This window comes from Hirundo rustica, chromosome 1 (genome assembly GCF_015227805.2).
Source record: "Hirundo rustica isolate bHirRus1 chromosome 1, bHirRus1.pri.v3, whole genome shotgun sequence".
Lineage (NCBI taxonomy): Eukaryota > Metazoa > Chordata > Aves > Passeriformes > Hirundinidae > Hirundo > Hirundo rustica.
In genome coordinates, this window is record NC_053450.1 from 40,555,770 (window position 1) to 40,576,145 (window position 20,376).

General features: G+C 35.2%; 1 protein-coding gene across 3 annotated transcripts in view; it reads left to right on the top strand.

Annotated features, from left to right (window-relative positions):
* RB1CC1 (RB1 inducible coiled-coil 1) overlaps nucleotides 1-20,376 on the top strand; it is a 65,839-nt gene that overhangs the window by 14,225 nt on the left and 31,238 nt on the right. For 2 of the 3 annotated variants that reach the window (XM_040059174.1, XM_040059179.1), the window contains exons 3-8: nucleotides 793-920; nucleotides 3,284-3,410; nucleotides 3,670-3,840; nucleotides 13,924-14,126; nucleotides 15,246-15,681; nucleotides 19,672-19,842. In XM_040059174.1, the coding sequence (XP_039915108.1) occupies nucleotides 850-920; nucleotides 3,284-3,410; nucleotides 3,670-3,840; nucleotides 13,924-14,126; nucleotides 15,246-15,681; nucleotides 19,672-19,842 (1,179 nt within the window). In that variant the 5' untranslated portion in view covers nucleotides 793-849. The remainder of the gene's footprint in view (nucleotides 1-792; nucleotides 921-3,283; nucleotides 3,411-3,669; nucleotides 3,841-13,923; nucleotides 14,127-15,245; nucleotides 15,682-19,671; nucleotides 19,843-20,376) is intronic. The other variant, XM_040059185.1, reaches the window with a different exon arrangement.

The following is a 20,376-nucleotide window of genomic DNA, read 5'->3' on the forward strand; positions in this document are numbered from 1 at the left end:
AAGTATTAAGTTCTTGTGTGATAGAATCTCAAATTAAATCTCAGTGTTTTATGAGGCAGGTTGAAGTTTTTCATCTGTCACATACATGGAAAAACACATGCTACTCATCCAGATTTTTGTCAGGCACAGGACTGAAAATGTGTGTTGACCTGCACACTCTTGCTTGAATAATAGCATGTTTGCTATTGGTAACAAAGAAAGGAGCTACAGATTTAGCTAACACTGATAACAGAAGGAAATGTTTGGGGTTTTTTTTAAGCTATTACTTATTGTAGAGAAATACAAAAAGGAATTTTTTTTTTTTTTTTTTGGCCAGATCTTCAATTTGTGAAGGAAAAGGTATGGATAGGGGTATAGCAGTGAGCAGGTAGACTTAGTAGCTATAAGTTGAGGAATTACTAGGTTGTGCTGCTGTTTGTAAAATCTAGAAAAGATGCCTGGAAGTTACTATCTAGGGCTTTAAAAAGGTATTTCATAATTGAGAAAAGCCAGGTAATGATTTGGGATGATGGCTTCTGCAATTGAAAGTCATATTTTCTTTTTTTTTTTCCCTAATTTAGTTTCTTTTATTCTTCTCAGTGTATATTCTCATGTGTTCTCTTAACTGTCTGTATATGCAGCGACTTACCTTGTCCATGTTTCTGGCTAGAGGAACAACATCTGTCTTTGGTAATGAATAAAGAGCTGTGGAATGAGAGCACTGATGTATTCACACTATATCTAAAGAGTGATTTTGAAAGCATGTCTTTTTCGTAACTCCCGTGAAACTAACACTTGACATTTATGTTTCAGTTTCTAAATGATTTTAACAGTGGAAGTTATAAACTTCAGAGACCTAAAGAAATCATCATGAAGCTATATGTATTTTTGGTCAACACTGGAACTACCCTTACATTTGATACTGAACTTGCTGTACAAAAGTAAGAGAGTAAATTAATTGTGTATTGTTTGTTTTAAATTAAAAAATGTGTATACTTTAATATACTAAGTATTTGACAGATAAAGATTAGATTTTTTTTTTTAGTATATCATTGTAGTTTTCCTCTAGGTTTTCTGGCATTTGAGTGAATTTTGGTGGTGTGGGATTTTTTTTTTTTGTCATTAGGATTTTAGATGGCTTGCCAGGTGTCTGTGTGTGTGCTTCCATGAAAGAAGTTATTTACTTTCTGGGACAGTGGCAGAGAATGACCTACTCCTCACTGAGTGTGGTGTTGAAAAAAACTGTCAGAATGACTTCTGATATTTTGGCCCTTTTTTTGAATTACTATTTTTATTTGGTATTTCGCTATAAAAGACTTATTTTTTACTGTCTGGTATCATAGAGGGAGTTTTGTAGGTTGTTCTTTCTCTTGTCAGTACTCTCATTTTGAAGAAAATGTGTTCTCTGGAATGTTTTTAGATTGGATGCTAAGGAATTGGCATGAAGGTCTTTGTCTCATGGTTATATGGGTAAAAGTTGGTTTTCTGCTATGTTGTAAGGCTCCAAACTATTTTACATGATTTTATATGTAAACAAGGAATTTCTGAATGCCCAACTGTTTGAAGCCTGATCGCTAGTAGAGGATCACAATTAAGTCCCAACAAATTTACTGTTTGTGTCTTTTTTCCACTGCATACTAAGAGCATCTTGTAAGTGTATGGAGGCTGTTTAGAGATGTTTGTATTGCATGCTTTTTCATTGTTCTTGTGTGTAAGACACCTTGGGGGTAGCAAGAGCCAAGCTGTCTTCATATTCTGTCAGTGGTGAATGCGTTGCAAGGAAGATTTTTACCATGGATGTTTTGTTTTCTGGTTTTATTTCCCTAATTCATCATTTCTTTTCTCCTGAATTCTGATTTGTAATTTTCATGACTGAAAAAAGACTGGACTGTTTTTGTGTGCTCTTCTCTGAAGCCAGCTGACAGTCAGGCTATCACTGAACATGAAACAATGCTTCAGCCATTCTGTTTCTACTGGGTCATTTACAGATGTGCCCACTCCCCTGTAAGCTGGCTGATACATTTAGACATCACATTTCTAAATCATGATGAGTGAGGTGCAGTATCCAAGCTGCCATGCCAAGCTCTTAATAATTTGTTATGGGCCCACTTTTTGCTCAGTTGAGTTGTTCTTTGAGAAAGTTTTCCCAACAACTGAACCATGCCAGATCAAAGACTCTTCAGCTGAACAGTGTAACTGCTTATTCTATATATCTGTATGTATAGACTTGCTCTTTCTAGTAAGACTAACTTTCTTGGGTTCTTTGCCTGTCTCCTTGTACATGGACAGGCCAAGTTATCTTCCTAAAGACCATGGAGGTGATAGGTGAATGGTTACTGTAACACAGCTAGCAAGTACAAGCTTGTGCTTGTGAGAGGTTTGTAATGAATTTATGATGTCATACTGAATCATGATTGTTTTAAATAAGAGATCTTTATGATCTTTTTCAAGTAACAGTAACACTGTTATGTTTCCTGCCAGCTATATTAAAACGGTTGATGCTTATTTTATCCACTTCATATTCTGAAGCTTTTTTATACCTCTGCACAGGTGCTGCCAGTGTGTTGTGTTAGTTGGGGTCAGTAACTGTATCAGATTAGTAAATTCTTGTTTACTTTGCTGTTTACAAGTGTCTTAATGACAAAGTCTAGAACTGTCTAAAATACTCAGTAATGTTAAGATGTCATCAGCTAGAATTAAGTGTGTGAAACTGGTGAGTTAAAACCAGAAATGGTCTACTGATATACTGTTTCTGTGTTAAAGTCTGTGATATTTATGTTAATTTGTTGTATATTTATTGATTATTAAATGTCCTATTATTGTTAAGTGCTTTATGGTACTTCATGTACAGTGAATCAGAGTTTATTAGGTGGAATTGTGATTATGTTATAATGAAGTGTTGATAGCCTTGACTTCTAGGGCTTTAGCAAGTCATCTGTTTGGTCATAAAGTATAAATTCAAGGAAAATAATGAGACTTTTACAATTGTTATCCTAAATGCTTGGTGTGACTTAATCCAGAATTTCAGCGTTCTAACAGATCTTGGAAAAAACACTACTGGCATTACTGGTGACTTATCAGCAATGCAGAGGTTGTTTTCTTTTAGCTGATAGCTTATTAACTAAAATCCAGAATGCAACACATCACACCACTTAGATATATGTCATTGTGCAGAATAAAAATATTTCTTTTAAAAATGTTCTTCTTTGACACAGAAGTCACCTGTGTCTCTTACAGAAATATGTAAAATTAGAGACATAAGTAATCTGATAGCATCATGTTCTCTTCCCATTTTTTTTTTCAGTGTGGCTGATCTGAAACATGCAATTCAAACAAAGTATAAGATAGCCATTCAGCACCAAGTATTGGTTGTCAATGGAGGAGAGTGTATGGCACCAGACAGAAGAGTGTGTAGTTACAGTGCTGGAACAGTAAGTGCATTCTTAGTCTAAACTTTCATTTATAGGGGAAAAAAAAGATTAATTACTAAGCAATTTTTAAGTTTTTTTTCCCATAGTGTGTTGTTTGCTGGTTTTCTCTGATTTTAGTAACAGGTGTTTATGTATTCAGCTTCTAAGTTTAGATTTTAAATTGTTCTCAATACATGTTACCCGCATGAGGAAATAATTGATGATTCAACAGTAAGTTGCCTTTACTCAGTGTTTGGTTTTGTTTCCTTTTTGAGTGTAGGACACCAACCCAATTTTTTTATTCAACAAAGAAATGATCTTGTGTGAACGTCCACCAGCTATCCCCAAAACCACATTTTCAGCAGAGAATGAGATGGAATTGAAAGTAGAAGAATCTCTTATGATGCCTGCAGTGTTTCATACAGTAGCATCACGAACACAGCTTGCTGTGGTAAGTATTTTGTTACTGGATTTGCACACCAAAGGAGAATATGTCAGAGGGAAAGCTTGATGTAAAATATGAAGTAGTTTCTTCAAAAGGCAGTAAGAATGGTGTATTAGTGATGATGTATTCTTTGTCTCAGAGTTTCAAGATAAGTTTTGAAATGTGCTTGCTTCTACCGCATGTTCAGAGCTTCTCTCAAAACTGTAGTGGAAGACATTTTTGGAAGTGTACGTTTGCAGTATTTGCAATGCAAAAGTGATCAGGTTGCTTTGGTACCATGCCTTAGTGCACTGCCTTATTTTCAGTGTCCTCAGTCTGCCTCAAGCTGAAATGAGAAAAGTAACTTTGGAAGCGTCAAGTAGAAAATTAACGCTATAATTTTTAAAAGCTTCTTTCCAAGCTTCTGTTCCATGTTTCCTGTCTGAGCAGCTGGTGAGGAATTAATAAAACTAAGCTCTTTTCCAAAATTCAGGTTGCTTATTATCGAGTACAGCCTCTTAGTTGCATATTGTATATATTTACTTGCAAACTGGTTAGAAGTCCAGTTTGATTACTTCTGTGTTGTTTTGATAGGGAAAAGTCGCTCGCTGCAACATGATCAGTTAGTGTGCATGCAGTAAAAATGAGCTGCATGCTTAAGACATTGAGGCAATACCTTCAGCAGCTGGACTGATTATGTTTCAATGGTAAAAACTGATCTCATTTTCTTTACAAATTTTACATTTAAATGGATTAAATATTTTTCATATCTGTAAAGATTATTTAAGTTTCCAGTGGCTGGCAGCAGGAGAACAGTTACGTGGAGCACTTCACAAAATGAATAGTAATATGTTTTTTGTCTTGGTAATAAAATTTCTTAGTTTCAGTGACAGCTTCAATGCCATCAAGAGGAACATTTAGCACTTGAAGTAGCTGGGGTTTAATACTATACAGTGGAATTTAGAGAAAAATTTTACCTGTTGCGTGTAGAGCAGGGATTTTGGTTTCCACCTTGGCATCCTGGCCTGTCGGGGGGGGAAGTTCTCCTGAATAATGTGAAATAATGTGACCTTGATATACTGTCTGATTTAAGGCACAGATTGAGTTCAGTAAACTTTCTCTCTCCCCCACCTGTTGACAGTTGGAGCTGACTTTGTAAATAGGACCTTGAGTTATTAGGTACTGTCAGTCATATGACTGTCATAGAGGAGAGTGGATATCAATGTGAATTCAGCTAAGGAGGGGGAGGTTTTCAGTTGTGCTCTGTGAAGAGTGTGAGGGTTCTGGTTTTACCAGCTGAAACTGAAAGTGCTTTAAAACCATTTTTGTGAGATATTAAGAGGAGATTATTATAAAATAAACAAGACTGATAGCTTCTAAATACTTAACATTGATTTTGATATGAAGGGGGGGCTGTAGTAATTGCTTCAGTGTTTGTGTTTTGTTGAGGGTAATGGAAGTGAAAGGTGATGATACACAGTCTCATGTTTCTCACTATGTTTTATCTGGTTTTCTATTCTGTGCTGTTTTTTGCTCTTAGGTTCTTGATTTGGCTTTCAGTTTGGTAAAATTACTGTACAATCATGGAACATGTTTAGTCCCTCTGAAGTAAGCTTTTTTGTTCCAAGGTTTTATAAAAAATACTCCTATTTAGATTTGAAAAGAATTGTTGGTGCTGCCTAATCTTTTCCCTTTGATTCTGAAGATTGTATTAATATGCATTGCATGCAAGTTTATTGCAGTGTTTATGCCTTTAACTATGTTATTTAGATCTTTACTGGCTCATTCTGGTGGTGAGTCCATAATACTATTAATACTTAGCTACAGACTGAATAGTTTATGTATAGAGAGTGATGGTGAGGTGGTTTGCAAGAAAAAAATAAATCTTTCCATACATAGTGTTGCCTATTAGTAGTATTGCAGGACTGGGGGAAGCAGGGATTGGGGGGGAGGAATTGTCTTTAAACATGGATCCAAGTAGAATGGAGGCACTATTTTTAGCCTGCAGATTTATTTTCAGGAAGATTATTATTTGTTCCCCACTTTTGACAGTTATTCCCTGCTTATGAAATAGTTATAGTGATGGTATTTGTTTTCTCAATAAAAACTTGGAAATTTATTTAAAGTTTAACTAGGTAATAATATTCTTAAATCTGATTCACCTTTAGATCCATAGTTAAATTTTGTCCAAGATTTTAAATATTCTAATGCCATAGGTTCTGTGTTAGGCTGTGAAAATGAATTGAGTACTTCTATGGGATGTCAGGGTCCTGACAAATCCATCACACGTGATAGAAAATTAGTAAATAGTCTGTTGTGATTTTTAGATGTACTGATTGTACTGAAGTAGTTTTTCATGATGCCTGCTTTAAAAATATTGTACAGTAATTCAGAAGAAACTGAGGGAGGACTGGGACTGTGGTTAGAGCATTAATCTTTACCAAGGTTCACCATAAGCCTCTTGCCTGGGAGGAAGAAGGAACATGGGATATTAATCCTTCTCAAAATTGATTAAGATCTGGGGAGAGGTAGAAAGGCTCTGAACCTCTGTGGTTATGTGATTGATGCACCCAAAGCCACACTGAGAGTACTGTGTGGGAGAGTTCTTGCAAAACAGACATGAAAAATCCAAGCTTTGTCTTTTTATTAATTCTAGAGAAATGGTAACCTGCTTTACCGGAAAAGCAGAATGGCAGTACTTGATGATGGAGAGGTTTTTTTTGCCTGTTGTAATTTAGAGCATTTTAATTAATTACATTGGATTAATTAATATTTACTGCTAATACATGATGATAATGTAATATGTAGTAGGAAAATAAAGGTTGCATTCTAAATTACTGCTCATGATAAAGTCTTACCTGTTCTTGTCAACAACAAGTAGCAGTTATGTGGAAATATTAAAAGAAGGGGAGAATATCTGACAGCTAGTTGTTTCTATTTAATCTGGTATCTGCTGTGCCCAGAGACTATAGGATATGATCTTTAAAATCAGAGTTTGTATGAAGTTGCAAACATACAGTGATATATGGCCTCTAGGTTTTTTTTCTCTCAATAAAAGTAGTTCTAGAGTCTCCTTTAACATGTATTTTTACTAATCCATGCTATTATGACCTCTTTATAATTTTTTTCTATGTCTATGATTGACCATTATTGACTTAAATTATGCTTTTGCTTTCTGCCTTTCCCCCCCTCCCCCCAGTAATCTGTTATTACTACGCAGGTATAACTAGAAGTTATATTTTAGTTCATAGTGGAGGTCCTGGCGTTCTTATGGCCTATTGCGTATATATTTGTAGGATATAAATAAAAGTAAAAGCAGCAATTCCCCCCTCCCCCAGTTAACACTAATTTCTTTGAGTTACATGTAGGCTTTTTTTAGATTTCATAATTCCTAACCAAAAATTATTCCTGTGGGGAACTTGTTTGGTTTTCCATGGTACTGTGTTTGTCATATCAAGATACATCCGTTTTCTGTTTCTTTCTGTTTTTATGATTTTAACATCTATTACAGATTTTCTTAAGTTTCTCTTCACTACCCATGATTGCATTATGTAGAATTCACAGCATAAAAATTAGGTAGCTTTAAAGGAGATATATCCGTTCCCTTAACTTGTTCCTTTACCATTTAAACTGAAATTCTTGCCATGAGTTTTGTCTTTGCAATATTTACAATATGATGTCTTTATTTATATGTTTGTTTAAAAAGCTCAGTTAAATCAACTTTCTAAGCCTGTTTTCATTTTATGTCATGGCATTCTGGTTTCTCCTGGGCTAAAAACCACTGTTTGAGATGTCTCTGCCGGAAAGGTTCCAGGCTGTTTTTTTTACGACTAGCCCGGTCTCCCACCTTCCTTGCAGTTAAACAGTTCTTGCCTTGAGCTGCAGTATGTGGACAGTGAGGTGCACACCAGCTGAGAAGACAAGCTATTCTCTACACAGTATGTTGTGCAATAGGCTGTGTTGTGTCAATCTTGTGGTCTTCTTAACACCACTGCTTAAAATAATTTCTGCCTTTAGGAAATGATTTTTTTTTTTTTTTCCTTTGTGATCTAACTGTAGTTCCCATGTCATTTGTCTGAGAAGGGTATTGAACTTTTTGTGGCTGGGTATGTTTCACATTTCATGGGATGCTGGTGCTGCTGTTATGATCAAACTGTCAGTTCCTGTCAGTTCTTCTTTGAGAATTGGAAATGAGGATGAGAAACTGTGTGGTCATTTCATTTGCTTGTGTAAAACCGCAGCTGTAGTCAGAGTACGTAGTCATAGATCATTCTCAGTTTAGTTTCAAACACTTCAGCTATTTAAGCCAAGAAGTATAGTCATGCTTCCTGAAACGTGTAGATCTACTGTTTAGAGAAATGCTCTTTTCTACTAGAAAGTTGCTTTGAGACTCTTGGGAAAGAATTACTTTGAAATATTAATGTTCTTCAAGGTGTGTAGTGTTTCAAATAAGAGTGTGGCCAAATTAATTTTGGTAAATTATTCATCTAACAGTCGGACACACTTCTGGCTCCTCTTGAGAAGTCTAGATTTCTCTGTAGCTCAGATTAGTGATCAGTCTCAGTCTTCTAAAGTAATTGAGCAGGGTGAGGTAGACTGGGTTTTAGTTTATCGTAAGGTATAATGGAAGATTTACTTGCTTCTCTAGCTTTTTTTTTTTTTTTTTTTTTTTGCCTTTGTAACCAAAACTTTAGATTGAGCTTTTAAAAAATTGATCAGAAGGAAGAGAGTTGGGTGACTTGGAATCAAGCTACTGAAAATTAACACTTGCCTTTTGCACAGACTCCCTGACTGTGGTGGTTTATGTCACTTCTCAGTATGTTTTTTGATGGTAAATTCTGTCACTTGACTTCTCCAAACCTGCTTATAATATCAGGGAGAACTACTGAAAGCAGTACTGAAGAAAGTCATTAATGTGTGATTTACAAAATAACTTTTTCTGTGCTATGCTGGTGGAATAAGTACTTTCTTAGTAGAAAATAAGTGGACTGTGTGGACAAATGTCCAAAGGATGGAGTCACCAAAAATAACCAATATTAAAGAAGGATGGAATAATCAGCTGTCTACTGAAAGGAGAAGGGTTGCCATGAAATATCAGTCTCCCTCACAGTAAAGCTAACTGCTACAATTACAGGTTTTAAAAACTGAAATCTTGAAGTGTATCTTAATCTAGTAGGTTCAGTGATGTTGTAGCTGTGTATGTGTTAGAGATAATGGTCTTGGTTATTAATTTTGGTAAACAAGATAACAGTTCCTTGTGAAAGTGTTTATCTTCTATAACAGTGTATGAGCTTGTGGAATATTACTTTCAAGGACCATTTTTATCGGTCAGAGGTTGATTTTTATACTGATTACAACCTGTAAGGAGTCCCTTTTACAGGGTTTCAGACATATGGCAATAGAGGACTTTGACTTATTTCCTTCCACCACAGGGTTTTAGAGAATGGAAAGAACCCTACATTTCCTGAGAACTTTGTTCTTTAGAGGTAAGTCCAAAGACCACTTAAGACAAAAAGACCTTTGTCAGAATTTGCTCATACAGATGAGCAGATTTATGACATTAGGATGCAACGACAGTCTTGAAATTGATCCTAAATGCTTCATCAGTTAATTTATGCTTTAGATGAAACAAACATTCTTTGTTGCTTCTACTGATTTTTGGTTGAAACCTAGAAAACAGAATCCATTATAATCGGAAGACTCACTTTAATCCTCAAAGGAGATAATTCAACTAAACACTTACAACACACAAAGATTAAATGCATTCTGGTGGCCATGTGGATTTCTTGAAAAATTGGGTAGTGAAGATGTCATTATTTACTCTTCCAGCACATGGGGATTAGGCTGGGGCTCTGTACTCATGTTCTGGTAGTGGTGCTCTTTTAGGTCCTCATTGCAGTGGTGCATTGGGATGGTTGGTGTTCTAGATATGCAGCTGTAGCCCAGTAGGATGGATGTAGCCCTACAAGGCAACTGAAGTTAACTTTTGTGCTCTATGAACCATTGGGTGTCTGCCAGTAAGACTTGAGTGTGTCTGTGAATAGTCAATGACAAAAGCAAGCCTGTTGTTAGGCAGGCTTCATTTTCTGTGCTGGAGCTGGCAGCCTTACTGAGAAGCATTAAAACATATGTTGGATTGCAGGCCATTAATTCTGTGCCTGATATAATTCAGTTTTCAGACTTTATTCATTTAGGAGAGAGCTGCTTAATTCTTTCTTGCCTAGAGCCGTACAGTTATATAAAATAAATTGGTTTAGATCCTCCTAAAGTAGCCTGAGTCTCTCACAAAAATCTTGTCTATGGAGGTAGACAGCAGGTAGGAAGAACAAGCCACATCACCTGAAGGTTTATTTCAGAAGTGATGGCACGATAAGAAAGGTACATTTGTGTAGCTTTTAATTTCATAACTTCAAAGAAAATAGTTATAGTTAGACTTCATATAAACATTGATACTCCAAAGGAAGCAAAGCAACTTCTCTGCTTTGTTTTCTTGCTGCACATTTTCACATTTTGAAAGAAGGATTGACTAAAACAAAACAAATAAAATACTGGTTTAACATAGTGTTCTTGTATGCACTGGTATCTGCTTAGTATTATTTAAGGCTGAAACAGTTCTGGCTTGTGGACAAATAGTTACTACGTGTGGTTTGACCTTCACTAGAAGGTCCAAACATCCATCTGTTTGGAACCTCCTGAATTCAGAGTAATATTCTTTACTATTTGAATGTAATGAGCTTATTTCATGATATGGCTTAAGAAACCAGCATCAAAAGCAGTACTGTGTTTCTGTGGACTCTAATTGCATTCAGGTTCATCCATGCTGACAGAATTCTCCTGTGTGCCTCCCATCACCTAGACCGAATTTCTTTGACACGTGTAAAAAATAACTTTGAGAGGATGATAATATGGAATGCTGTTGTAATACCTTGCATATGTGCCCTGAAGTGTGTTTGTTCATTTGTACAAGCTGATTTGTAGTTTATTAGCATATGGGTAACTTTGAAAACACGTTGTTTGAAAGAAACTTAGATAATGAATGTTGATCTCAGAGCTAGCTCAGGAAAAAATCTTTCGTCTCTGAGAGAAATGGCATGTCTTGATGCTTATGATGGAGATGATTTATGAGCAGTATTTATGATGGCTTTCATAAGGGGATTTTTATTTTAACATCCGCATCTTCTGTGTGTACATTAAGAAGCTGCAGCTTGTCTGACAGTGAATTTCTGGTTGAATACTTAGATGTTGTTGGGGTATTTTTATATAATGGTTCCTTTGGGCATGTATCTGTTTATATGAGAGATTCTGATGCTTACTAGAATGTCCTGTTACAAGGTTTCTGAAAAATTAACAAATATTAATTTGCTGCCCTGGGAAATACTGTTTGCCCTTGTTTTTCTAGGAGCCAGAGTGCTGGGACAGGAGCTCCTGATTTGTTTAAATTTGAGCAAATTGCCACAGGTTAGACTCTTAGATACAGAGTGTTGGTGCTGGTTTTCAGTTGTGTAACACATGATCTCAGTTGTGAGGATTTTTTTTTTTTTTCTTGTAACTTCTGTTTTGTGTTTAAAAATGTTTTGCTGAGGAAACAAGGTTGTTTAAACTAAAAATCTTAAATTGGAAACACTTAGGTTCTGGAAGGAGTATCAAAAGTGACATATAATAAAGCTTCATAGGGCAGATCTAACTTGTAGTTTTTGACTTGTATTGTGAACACAGTAAATAGATCTAGCTGAAAAAGCAAACATTGCTCACTAGTTAAGAAAAGGTCTCAGGGTGGAAAGTTTGGTCATATGAAGCCTAGTGCATACTTTAACATGTTAAATGTTTGAGCTGTGCGGTGCTAAGTGAGTTTGTCCAAAGGAAAACAGAACTGGCAAAACCCTCTACTTAGGGCGTTTAAAGAGACAGCTGACTCCAGTCTTTCCTCTTCCTCTGACTCCAGTCTTCCAAATACTTATTTGGAGGAGCTGCATATAAAGACTTTATGATTAGTTTTAATTTTGTAGATGGGTTATGTTGTTTTAAACTGCTTGAAACTAATGTATGTTTTTGTATATGCTCTCACTTATGGAGCTACGGCTCATAGTGGTTTGGAGTGGTATGGCTCCTCATTTGGACGAAGGTTGACTTTGAGAGAGAATAATTTTTGTGAGTTGAAAGTAAAATGTTTGTGTATGTTTCCAGGATGTACTTTAGAATGCAACAGAGAAATTTAGTTACCTTTTCAGCTTTATGTTCTTGGTATACTTTGTCGGTATACCTTAGGGTAAAACAGCCTGTTCTTTTGGCTCTTAATAATACTGAGGAAGCAGTAATTACACTTTTTTTATATGCTGTGCAGTTTGCCTTTGAATAACTTGTATACAAGGTGAATTTAAGACAGTAAAAAAAAAATGTTCAAATGTTCAAGTTAATATTGTGTTAGTCAGCTTATGTACATTTAAATTGTATAGCCAAACTGGGGATGGTCTGGAGAAAATGACTTGCAGATTTCAGCATTTTCTGGATACCATTCCAGTTGTGTTATTGGTTGATGTTTTTCCTTAGGAAGCAAAAGTTCCGGCAGCAATTAAAGTAACCATTCTTTTCAAACCGGAAATCATTTCTCACATGCACAGAAAGCTGCCAAAGTTCAGAAAACAAGAAGAGAAATACCATCTCTACCACAAAGTGATAGGAATTTGTAATAACAACTTCAGATTTCGTTGGAGTTGCATATATAACTATTTTGAATATTCATTGTTCATCTGTTGATAGCTATTAGTGATTTGAAGGACAGTAGAATTTTGTCATGCTATCAAACAAGGGTTGGATTTCTGAAACGGGGAGGATGATCTTAACTTTCAGGTTTTGTCAATATGAATTGTAAAATGTTGGTGTAAAATGCTAAAATGTGGCTTATCTCAGAACGTAAGTATTGTTGGTCCCTAAATTTTTTTGAGTGTGTATATGTGCTGCTAACCAAGTGTTAAGTAACAAATGCATTCTGAAATATACAGATGTGTTAGGTTTTTAATCTTGCTTTCTCACTGCATTTTGTTTAACTTATTTTTTCCATGCATGGTTTTCTCACATGTATGATAGCACGAAGAGTTGTGTTCAGTCCTGGTTTAACTGCATGCTCAACCTGAAGAAAGTGAAAAGACTTTTTTCTTGTAGGTTAGATAGATACTAAAACATAAATTACAGCTGTGCACATGAAAGTATTTTCCAGGGAGACTGTTAACTGGTAATGTTTTGAGCTGAAGGATTTATCATATGACCTTTATTACTTTTTGATGTTTTAGTAGCACCTTTGAGGGGAACAGCCTTTTTCTTAAATTCCTAAACTTAAGAATAGTTTCTCTTCCTACTAGTTGAAACTTTGGAATTGATTATAATGGGCATTGCTGTTAATAGACTTTTATGAAGATCTGGTAATTGCCATATGTAGATCTGTTTTATCTTTGCCAAGTGGGGTGATAAACTCTTATGGCTGTAAGATGCCTCTGTGTTGTCCAGTACTTGAACAGAAAAACTTCCACACTGGTTTGCAGATGCCAAGTTTCAGGGTATGTTTTAGAGTTTTGGTGACACTGTAGTGCTACTTGTCATGTTGAGTCTGGTGAATTAATCAATGAAAGACTGAAATCATTTGCCCTGCTGTTTCCTCATGCATCTCTTCTTGCACCCAATCCACCTGTGCTTTTTGCGGACTGATTGTGCGTCGTCTATTGTCTTCTTCTCAGCTTCTGCTTGGCTCATCAAAAGTGTTCTCCTTATTGGACCTTGATTGCCAGTTTTTTCTATCATATTATTACTACAAGGGTTATTATTCATGTGTGTATGTCCTGAATATTTTCTATTAGCAGTGTTTAATTAATTTTATAAGGTGGTTTTGGAGTTACAATTTTCACCTCTCTGTTATGAACATAGTTCCCAGTAAATAGTGCATACTTTTTTGTCATCTACTTAACTTCCTTTATTCTTAATTTTTTTTTAAAATGTTATTTTTTATTAAGTTGTCGGGTATGCAACTTTTTAGCTGTCTAAATTTCATACTGTTACTTTAATATCTTCAATAAAGTTACAACAATAGCCTGATTTTTATTTTGCTGATTGTTTTTTCAGGAAATGTATGAGGTTGCCAAGAAGCTTTGCTCGTTTTGTGAGGGTCTCGTACATGATGAACATCTTCAGCATCAAGGTTGGGCTGCCATAATGGCCAACTTGGAAGATTGTACATTGTCTTACCGAAAGCTGCTTTCCAAGTTTGATAATGTGTATTCAAGCTATTTGCAGTCCATAGATGACATCAAATTGAAACTTACACAGTAAGTTTGCAATTAAATGAATTCTTAATCTCCACATTTACTCTATTTTAAACTTAAGTCTTTTTAAGTGTTTTATGTCTGGTGCTTATTCTGCTTAACCAAACATGCATTTGTTTGATTCTGTGCCATGGAGAACATTCTTTTTTGTTATATACTACTGGCTTTTTATAACTGACATTTTTCCTTGTATTTGTCAGCACAAAGAAACCTGCATTGAGTTATGTGGAAGATAAGCCTGTTAGTGAACAGTTGCTTATGAGCTGGAGTAATTCCAAATGTGCACTACAAAAAGCCGGATAACAAATGTAGACATCAACATTTGAAAATACGTATTTACACTTTTGAATTAATTGGTTTTTAAAAACTTGAACTGATATTTAGAATTACAATCTTTATTGAAAGTATGAAGTCATAACACAAACTTTGAATTAATTTGTATACCTTTGAAAGGCATAGAGGGCATGTATGTATATGTAACACTTGTATGTCTGTGCTTGTGTCTTGGAAACTCTGAGTGTTACTTCAAAGAAAATCTTTTACATCTTTATAGCCACTGTAGTATTATGGTATTTCTGTGAGTGTTTTGCTTAATAGAATATAAATCGGAATTGGACCCTTAAAAAAAAAATCATAAATATGTTTTGTCTTTAAAAAAAAAAAAAAAAAGTTGAGCTTAATGGCTTTTACCAAATAGAAACTATTTTAATTCTGCAAAAGTAGTCAGACAGAGGACACTCAAAGCTCTGATAATAAGCATTGATATCCATGCAGATAGGAAACATAAGTCCCAGTTGTGTGTTTAAACAAAGAAATAAGTGGGTGTTTCTCAGTTTATTGAACTGTCCTTTTTTTCATTCAGTATCCATTAAGCTTGGAAGTGTAGAAGATGTCATATTCAGCAGTGGAAGAGAGCAAAAACTCCAACTTCTTTAGCTGTCCTTTCATGATGTTGATATTCAACACAGAAGTTTTAGAGGACAGTGGCAAAATAATTTTGAAATCTGCTTCAGTTCTAAAATGAATATCAGTTCCTGTTGTAGGTGATTTTTATCTAAGATTTTGTGTCACGTTGGCTTCTAAATACTGATGGATTTTTTTCTTTTCCCTTTTTAAAAACAGTTTGGGTTCTGCTGTTTCTGTCATGGCCAAGATACCACTACTGGAGTGCCTAACAAGACATAGTTACAGAGAGTGTTTAGGAAGACTGGAGTCTTCACCTGAATATGGAGGAGCAGAAAGTGAAGAAACTGAGGATGGGAAATCTGCTGAATTGGTGCTTTATCCTGATGTACCTAAAGTGAACAGTAAATCAATGTTAGCATCATTGTGCAAGTCAGTTGAACATTCAGCTTTGGAAGGCACAGATCCTGAAAATGTAAAAGATGATAAGGAATCCGGTCAAAATGCTACTGTCCAGGACAGTGAAATGTCAGTAGAATTGAAAGATGATGATCAGCCTTCCTTCAATGTGTCTTTGTTAGACTGGATAAATGTTCAAGATAGACCTAATGATGTTGAATCCCTGGTCAGAAAATGTTTTGATTCCATGAGCAGGGTAAGTTAATAATTCTTTTTTAAATCAAATTGCATTGCCTTGAATGCTGCTGCTTTTTTTTCCAGATGCAGATGCTTTTGGAGTGACTGACTCAACTCTTTTGTAACTTGTTTCTGGGATAACTTTCTGAATGAAAGCCAAAGCAGAGACTGGGGAAGGATAAGTGTGGGGAAAGTGTTTTATGAGTTTGAATGTTAAGAATTTGATCTTTAGGAAGATGTATAATTTTATGAATGCTTGTTATCTTGCTTGTTTTTCAAATAGCCATTTCTTTTGGAAAGCCAAAAGCTTCTTGTAGCATATAAACAAAGTGACACTACTGTTATTTCTTTGCCTTTTTTATAAAAAATACATTTATAATAAAAATAAAGATTTTCCTGGACCAAAATTATTGTTGAGTTCAAAATAGTTAAGCTTTTATTAAAATATCAGAAAATTTTATATGGTTAATTGGGATAAGTTTATATTCTGTATCTCTGCATTCTCAATTAGCTGATTCAGCGGTGGTCAGAAGGACCCAGTCAGTCAGTTTGTATTTCTGCTGCTGGAGGTATACAACAGTGCTCACTTTACTTTCAAATTTAATATTTTAATCAGTGAGCCTTATAACCTTTTAAAATCCTTTTGTCTATAATTTTTGTTCTCTTTGCTTTCACTGTAGCTGATATTTCTTACATTTTCTAGCCTTGTTTGGATAGGTATAATATACTATTACAACAGAATGTACCTTGATCAAAGAAAGCAATTTCTATTATCTTTGACACTTTATTTCCTCTGTATGGTAGGACTGGAAGACTGAATCAGTGATTTCTAAAACCCATCTGTTGTAGGGATCATCATGGTGTGTGGTTGGTTCTATACGTTGATATTTTGATTCTGTCTTAAAACTAATTGGAGAATTTGGCTTAATTTTAAGGGCTGTCTAAGATTTTAGTAGTGCAGAAAAGGCTAAGGAAAAGATTGGACATGACAGGTTTTCTTTTTCCTTAGCAAAACACAATTTTTTGTGTGTAAAAGACTTCGTACTGACTGAAGTCTGAGACAGTTCTCTGTCCTGTTGGTTCAGTAACACTATAAGATACTTTGTACTATGTGAAAACAAGAGTAACAGAACCTGCTAGATGGTTCTGAAGCCATCTATTCAATTTCTATGTAATACTAACAGAACACAAATGTAGTATGGTTTAAAAATCAGTATTTGAAGAGATGGACATTAAGCAGTTGCTTCCAAATAAATTACAGAGATCCAAAAGACACAAAAATGCAAAGAATACTTTGGCTAAGTACATACCCTACTGTTTTTGATCAGCTTGTAGTATAATCTGACATATACCACATATTTTAGAGACTCTGTCTTGTACTTTTCTTTTCTGACCATGTCTTATCCAAGATTAGGCAGAAATCCTTTATTTTGACTGTTGGAATTGTTTTGTAACTGCAGTCAATTTTTATGGGAAAAAATTGTGATAGAACCTGAAAAAAATGCAGTTTCTTTTTGTATTCTTGGCAGAAGCATAATTGGCAGGTAGGGAAAGTGCTTCAGTTAAAGTATTCTGGCTACCACCAGAGCAGTTGTGATTGATCATTCCTGATCCATTTTGATTCACAAAAAACTCCAAAGCTTTGAAGTAATGCTTTCCTGATCCTCATTAAGAAAACATTAATTAAGTTTTGATAGCAGCACAGGCAAAGGGTTGAATCTTTCCTTACCATTGATTTAGAATTAGTTGTAAAGTGAAGTGGCTTGCAGCTGAAAAGGAAAAGAAAATCCCAAATTCATATCTTGCCATATAATTTTCCTTTTAACATTCATCCGAGGTGACACTTTAATATAAAAAAAAATTAGAATAATAGAATAAAATGGCACTAACTTTTACTAATTGTTTTGCCTGCATTCTCCCCCATGCCCCTTTCTTCTTGGAAATATGACCTGTACAAATGATTTGTGATTGCAATTCTTATTTTAAAAACTGAAGTCAGGTAAGATTTTCCTGAAAGCCTAAAGCGCCAAAGTAAGAGCTTTGTACATTTGGTACTGGTAGTCTCCACTTAACTGGTGTGTTGCACTGAGTGTTGCTAAGTTTCTGATAGTTCTAGCCTCTACATGCTTCTACAAAACAGCCCTTCTAATTACAGAAACCTTGGCTGCAGTAAAAGCACTGGGTAAGGAGGAGCTAACCAGATGTTTTTGTTTAGTGCTGTTGTAACCACTTAAATAAGAGGCTAGAAATGAAAGATACTTTTAAGAGAAGGAAAAAGAGGTCTTATCTACCAGTGAAAGTAGGGCTGGATCCTACAGTTGCAATTAGGTTGAAGATGGGATGAAAACAGTGGATGGAGGAAATAGGTAAGAAAAGAATTAGAAGAATAGCGATTCTTCGTAAAAAGAGATAAAACACCATTAGTTTAAGAAGGTAACAAGAGTAAAAAAAAACCATTTTGTTCTCTAGTATTTTGTTCGTTACGAAAATCTTCTGGATGCCGCAGTGGACTAATTCAGGATGTCTTAGGGAGTAATCCTCAATAGGATGGAAGTGAAGATGATCCTGTAAAATCAATCTGGTTAAATACTTCTGTTACTGTTTCTTGAAGATGGACAAGTGACTTGAGAAAAGACCAAGATTCATAAGACATCACATATGAAAAATTAACGTTTGTTTTCAGAGGATTTGGATGTATTTTATCACATTAATAACAACACTAATTGTTTATTCTAAGGAGTTCTGGGTTAATTGCTAGGTTTTGGCACTTTCCCATGAAGTTTTTGGTTGGCTGGTTGGTGTTTGTTGTTGTTACTGTTTTCGGGGTGGTGTTTGTTTTTGTTTTGTTTTTGCTTGAAGTAAATGGAAGACCTGTTCTTTATAGTTGCTCCTTAATTTTTATTGTTTCTCCTCTCTAGATTCCTCTCTCTACCCCCCCACCCCCTGAAAGTTGTTTCCAGAATAAAGTGCTCTGTGTGAAAACTTCGTTAAATAGTAGATTAACAGGAAAATACACTTTTACTTAAGTTACTCTTGAGTCAAATAAATGCTTTTTTTGAGGGTGGGGGTTGATTTGTGTGCTCTGTAAGTGGCATAAGCCCTGCATGTTGATGAAGGAAGCCAGTGCTTTGACAGCCAGCGTCGCCTCACAAATAGCATCCTTTTTGCTGGATTCTCTTGCAAGAGATGGCATACCATAACGATTTTGGATAAATTTGGGCAAATTTATTCATCTTCTGCTATCACCGAATGATTTTTACTATGTTCTTAACTAATATATTTCAGATTTACACTAAACTCTGACCTTTGTAAGAAATAGCAATTAGCTATGTTGTTTCTATAATTCTTATTTTAATTTACTACTCTTACAGTGAAGCTTGAAGAGTAACCCTTAATATCTGTGGACATTGGTAGACTCTTAATGTTTCAAATACTTCTTTTTCTCTGGATAGTGGTGTGTAATGGAATATTATGAAATTACTTCTAAAATGTGTTTCCATTAGGAAAAAATCCTCTAGCTAAAAGTATGACAAATTTACTATTTTTCCATGGGATCTTTTCCAGTTGCTTAGAAATGATCTACTTTTTTAAGTAGTCAATTAAAACACTCATTTAGTGGGAAAAGATTGATGGTTCCTGCAGCTTTTTCGCACTAACCTCCCTTCTGCACTTTCCATTGAGCCACATTCATCATTGGTTTTGATTGTAGCTGTATGGACTCTGTCATGGGTGCCTCTTCCTCCTGCACCTCGTCCTCTCAACCAGTGTCCCTTCCCTTTATAAGGATTCAGGTTGCTGTGATGGTCTGGTTGGAATACTTCAGAAAAATTCATGCTGTGGTATAGAACCCAGACTCATTTACTCATAATTCTGAAATCGATGATGGATGTAGTCATATATTAGATTAAAAAAAAAAGGAAGAAAATATTGAGCTTAAAAAACCTCATTTAGGTAACTTGATTTAACCTTTCAATGTGTCAACTATCAATAAATTTCTTTTTTTTTTTAGCTTGATCCAAGGATCATCCAACCCTTTCTGGCCGAATGTCGCCAAACTATCGCCAAACTAGATAATCAGAACATGAAGGCTATTAAAGGTCTTGAAGACAGGCTCTATGCATTGGACCAGATGATAGCAAGCTGCAGCAGACTGGTGAACGAACAAAAAGAACTTGCTCAGGTAATACACAGCTGTGTGTGTAACACTGGAAGATGGTAGGTTTTTGATATATGTATGCTGCTAAAGTGACAATGAACCAATTGCATGTCTTTATGCAGGGTAGGTTTCAACATATCACAGTGGGATTGGTCAATAAGGTGCTATTTCATAATAATTTGACGTTTAAATATTGGCTGTTTTTACATCTTGTTGTCATGTTTTCACACGGTTTAAAACTACAGCTAGAAAATCAGAACTTTAGTTAGATATGGAATAAGAGTTAAGTAGATCAGTTTTAATTTTGATGGGAAATACTGAGTCCTTGGTAATTTATCACTCAGTGATGCAGGATCAGGGAACAGGTTAATGGTTGATTATCAGTATTGTAGTATGCTTTCACTGTACCGTGTCATTTTAAGTTATAAGAAATTTAGTTAAAGACTATTTTATATTTAAAATACATATTTTATATGTAGTGCCTACTTTTACCAAACACTCCAGTATCATATGAAAGTTACTTCATTAAATACACTTTCTGTAAAGAGCATCCGTTAA